Here is a 5195-nt window from a genome sequence, read left to right on the forward strand (position 1 = left end):
AAAGTCCTGCATGGGCTTAGGGGGTTATGCACAGCATTTGTGTGATTCTCAAAGCAAATATCTGCACAATATGCTTTTCATGCTAATAATTTCTCTGTGCAAAAAAGTTGTAAGTATAGTCTCTTAAGTATGTAACCTATAGTCTCTTAAGTATGTAACCTATAGTCTCTTAAGTATGTAACCTAGTGAGCCAGCATTAATGTATTCAATGTTAGAGATTTAAGCACTTATGTATTATAAGGGCGTCTGCCAAATGCTGTAAATGTAAATGTAAATGTAGTCATTTTATCTATAGATAACTAATACAAGTGTACATATATCAATAGCTTTTAAACTGTACATATATCAATAGCTTTTAAAAGCTCCAGATATCCCTATTTATATTTGTATTTAAACCCAAGTGGACAGTGCATGACTTTTTAAAAATCCTGTTTGCACAGTTTTAGTTTTGTTTGTATCTACACACTATATTTTCAAGCAAATTTCTTGGTTCTTTTTTTTTTTTTTTTGCAAAAATATGAACAAATTTGTAGCCTATGCTTAACATTCATGAACTTGTATGTTCATGTTAATTTCTGTTCTATAACTTGCTCCCACATTAAGTAAAATACCTTTCCCACATGCAGCATTTTAGTCTTTGTTGTCTGTAGGATCCTGAAGCACCTTTCTAGAGTATAGATGCCCTGTGAACCACTGGGATCATGCTATTAGGGTTATATTTATATAATTGCATTGTATAATGATTTGTTATAGTTAGTTGCTGGCACAAATTCATGAATGTGTGGCTTATCTTGGTACTCATAATTGAAATTCCCATTCCTAAAGGAAATGTTTATTGGATCTCAATAAATGTGCTCACGCAGTACTGTACATGTGAACAGGCCTGTCGTGTCATTCTCTAGACAGTGTGTAATTCCATTACCTGATTGGATCAAGCAGAATAGAAACCTGCTAATCCAGAAGATTCATTCACCAATGGAATTTCCCAGAATGTGTTTTACATGTACAGTAATATTCTGACCAGGTACACAGGATCAACACACTGACCTCTCTATGCACATTATGAACTTGTGAATTATACTGTATCAATACTGTCTGCAGATTGATATGTTGTTAATTTTGTTTGGTTCATTTTCATAGACTTGTGGTAGCTCAACAGTAAAATATCGATGTTGATAATTGAAGTTCTATAAATTTGAATCTTTGTATTGCCGAACAGCAAAAATCTTAACCCCCGCTTCATGGTAACCATCATACATACTCACATTTGGACAGTGGTGTGAAATGGTAAATAAAATTGCTGTGGCTCATATGGCTTGTCTCAGACATTATCCTGTAGTGCAAAATAGGCATCTTCTCAATCACAAACTGTAAGCCTAATTACTTTATCTAAACATCAACTTTTCAAGTCACAGTGCTGAAGAGCCAAACCATATTAGTAAGTGTGGGGCACAGGACTAATAATAGTCCAAGTGCTTTTGCATTTAGGCAGCTTATCGTGCCATATCTCCCAGCCCTTCGTTAAGACAGAGTTGACCCTTGGCTGAACCTGCTTTAACATGCCTCTCAGTAATACTAGGGGCTGAGGCTAAGGATCAGACCATGATCAAGGTGAGAAGTTTAGTGGTAGGAGAAGGAGTGGGGTGAGGATGCATAATGCATAAAGATCCATAACAAATTAATGGCAAGTTTCCGTGGCATAAGATTAATATAGAAATAAGCGTTTAATTAAAAAACTGAAAAAGTAGGAATAGCATAGTTTCATTCTTAAATTAAAACACCCCTAAGTGGTGGTCTGTTACCATCCACAAAATTCTTATAGTGTGATATGGAAATGATGCTAAATGTATAAACAGGTGGTGGATGTAAAATAGTTTAATCATTAGTACATAGTAACAAGCTGTGCAACTAATTGGGAGCTCTGTCATGAGACATAACTATGCAGACAATGCATTGTATTTTCCTGACCTACATTTTTTACACTGTGACAAGGTTAGGAGGCACCCCCCTAAAAACTAGGATGCATCAAGTTGTTTCACAAAATAACAAGGTGTTGAGAGGCCTTTACAAGGGGTCACAGAATGGTCAAGGAATCAGAATGTGTGGACTTTCACCATTTACTCTATAACATTAATTCTCCAGGTTTATATGCATATTCAATGCTTATTTTGTGCACACAAAACATGCCAGATATGATTTATGAGCTTGAACATCACACTTGATGGTTAAATTTAGTTCCAATATTTTCTGTTGTATTTTAACTTTTCATACAAAATACAATGCTGTTGCTAAGTGTAAAGATCATTTGTATATTCAGAATTGTGGCATGATATAGTACATTTTATATATATATATATATATATATATATATATATATATATATATATATATATATATATATATATATATATATATATAGATATTATACATTTATGAGTGTTTCTGGCGATAGAGGAAATCCAGGTCATGCAGATCTCACTTTTGTAAGCTCTGCCCCAGGGCTGAACCCTGGATCTCATTAAAAAGGATTTCATTCCAATAGTGTAGATGTATGATAGAGGAGATTTGCACTGTCTATCATCATTTTCCTGATGGTTCCTCTTGGGACTGGCTCTATGATATCAAATGTGGGCTAAGTTCCACCCACTTCAAAGTCTACTAGAGATGAATGGTACGCAGCGGGAGTGGCCAGAAAAAAGCTATTGAAGAACATAGTACATAGTATGCACTAAAATAACTGAAAAGGATGTATGTATTTAATTTCACAGAGCCCTCTTAAGATCCTTAGCTGAAATATACTCTTGTATTTCAGACCCAAAGAATACAATGTATGTTTGTATTTAGATTAAGACTGTGGCAACAGCATGCTTGTGGGATCACTACCAATCTCATTATCCAGGCACTAATAGCTGAGCTGAGGCCATGATCTCACTTCTCCTGCTTGCTTGATTTTCTGTGGATCCCCACTGGACTATATGTTCAGCTAATTATTTTCCACAGAGGCTCATTTTTTATGTATTGGACTGATTTATTGGTCTATTTAGTGCAAATACAAAAAAATAAGTAATTATATGCGTGTTTTAGTTATGACGTACACATACAGTAAATGCACACATGGTGATTAGTATGCTGCTGTGTGGCTTCATGTGTTAATTAAATGTATATTCGTATCTTAATTTTAAGTGGTGAAATCTGCTGTTGCTTTGCTCTACAGACTAGTATTGTTGAGCTTTGCTAGATTTAGTATTCCTATTTTACTTCCTACAATAATTAATTTTATTATTGGAGGACAATGCAAAATAGCATGACTGCCCTTGCTCTTCTAATTTTGGTGAGGAAAAATTTAAATTCAATCTAATCTGAAAGCATATTTGGCATATTTTCTCTCTATTTCTAAAGGTCAACTGCTGCAACACACTACAAAAAAAAGAAAGAGAATTAGTGAATAGTGAACAATAGCAGGAAATAGTTTAGCTCTTCTAATCATCTTCCTGTCTCAGGCATTCAGACACACTTTCAGGTAGTCACTAATTACATGTCGGAGTATGCTGAAATTAATTTTTAGTAATGTATATGTCCTCCATTGTTGATTTATGATGAACTCTGGATTTAGACTATTATTATATGAGTTCAATCACTTTCTGTGTATTCCCCAGGTGAAAGTCTGGTTCCAGAACCGACGTACCAAGCAGAAGAAAGACCAGACCAAAGACTCAGACAAGCGAACTTCATCCACCTCTGAGTCACTGGCTACATGTAATATTCTGCGTCTGCTTGAGCAAGGGCGCTTGCTGTCAGTGCCTGCACCTCCTCCAAACCCACTGCTTGCACCGCCACATGCTGCAAATGGCTCACTCCTTGGAGGACCATCTGTGTCTTCCTCTCCTGGGGTAAGCAGTACAGTCACAACTCCAGCAATTGTGGCTAGTAGTGCGGGAACTTTTGGCCTATCGCTTTCCTCACTCGGTGCTACGCCGCCCTCACCAAGGCTTGGGGTAGCACCCCCATCCCTTTTTTCCATGCCACTTATGAGTGGTGCTCATCATGAACTCACAACAAGCTATGGGTGTGGATCATCAGCTTTTGAGCCCTATACAAGGACAGAGAGAAAAGATGGAGACTTGGGAGCAAAGAAGACAGTATCCTAAAGACTTGAATCACTTTCTAGAAAACTAAGGAATGCCCCACATTTACCAAAGGGTGCAATTTTCTCTCTTTTTTCAGCTATAGTGGAGGTTATAGATGAAGGAGTTGATTTTTGAAATTAAACAAATATGGAGAGATTTAACCTCCATTTTAGATTCCTTCATCTCCTAAATATCCAAGCTGTGCTGATCATTTTTGCCACATTAAGACAATGAGAAAGACTGCAGCTTCTGCTTTCCATTAAGCATGAACTAAATTTAATTTACCACTTCTACATCCTGTATTTAAGTGCCATCTTCTTTACAGATGCTCATAGTTTTCTTTTATATTTTTAACTCTCTCTCTCTCTCTCTCTCTCTCTCTCTCTCTCTCTCTCTCTCTCTCTCTCTCTCTCTCTCTCTCTCTCTCTCTCATGTGTGTACATTGCAAACAGCCTCAGGCTTAGATTTTGTCTGTATTAGAAAGAAATAATGCTACGTTATGTGAAAGGCAAATACTGCTTTACAGATACTGTATCCAAATGTGTTTTAAAAAAGACAAATGAATGATCATATCATTATGTTTGGACCTGTGGTACTTTTTAAGCTGCTCTTAACTGGTATTGTAATTAGGGGTAAGTTTATCATCAATGTTTAGTTTACTCTTGGGCATGCATGTAAGGGTGGGATTGTGAGAAACACACAATAATAATGCCAAATTGTTGTGCTTTCTTATATGTGTAAATCTTTCTCCAGTTTTGTATAATTTAAAGATGGTCATTCACTGAGAAACATATTAGTAAATATTAACAGTTTATTACTACTGATAATTAAGTCATGTAAAACAAAAAAATGGAAAGTTATGAATTAGGTCTCAAATGCATGAGAAAGTTCATGCAGAGATAATATGTTTTTACTGGTTTTGCACCATGATCATAAATGATTGTGTAGCATCATAGATTCTGCAAGGTTAAATCGTATGTGTCATTTCCCATACTTCTTCTAATTAGCCACTTATTTCCAAATGTCCAAAAGTACTATATAGGATGTACATTTGTTAATGAGACTACA

General features: G+C 35.9%; 1 protein-coding gene across 1 annotated transcript in view; it reads left to right on the forward strand.

Annotated features, from left to right (window-relative positions):
• vax2 (ventral anterior homeobox 2) overlaps positions 1-4148 on the forward strand; it is a 13954-nt gene extending 9806 nt beyond the window's left edge. The window contains exon 3 of the mRNA XM_060873506.1: positions 3657-4148. Within this exon, the coding sequence (XP_060729489.1) occupies positions 3657-4148 (492 nt within the window). The remainder of the gene's footprint in view (positions 1-3656) is intronic.
• Positions 4149-5195: the final 1047 nt, after the last annotated feature.

The sequence above is a fragment of the Tachysurus vachellii genome, chromosome 7 (genome assembly GCF_030014155.1).
Source record: "Tachysurus vachellii isolate PV-2020 chromosome 7, HZAU_Pvac_v1, whole genome shotgun sequence".
NCBI classification, from domain to species: domain Eukaryota; kingdom Metazoa; phylum Chordata; class Actinopteri; order Siluriformes; family Bagridae; genus Tachysurus; species Tachysurus vachellii.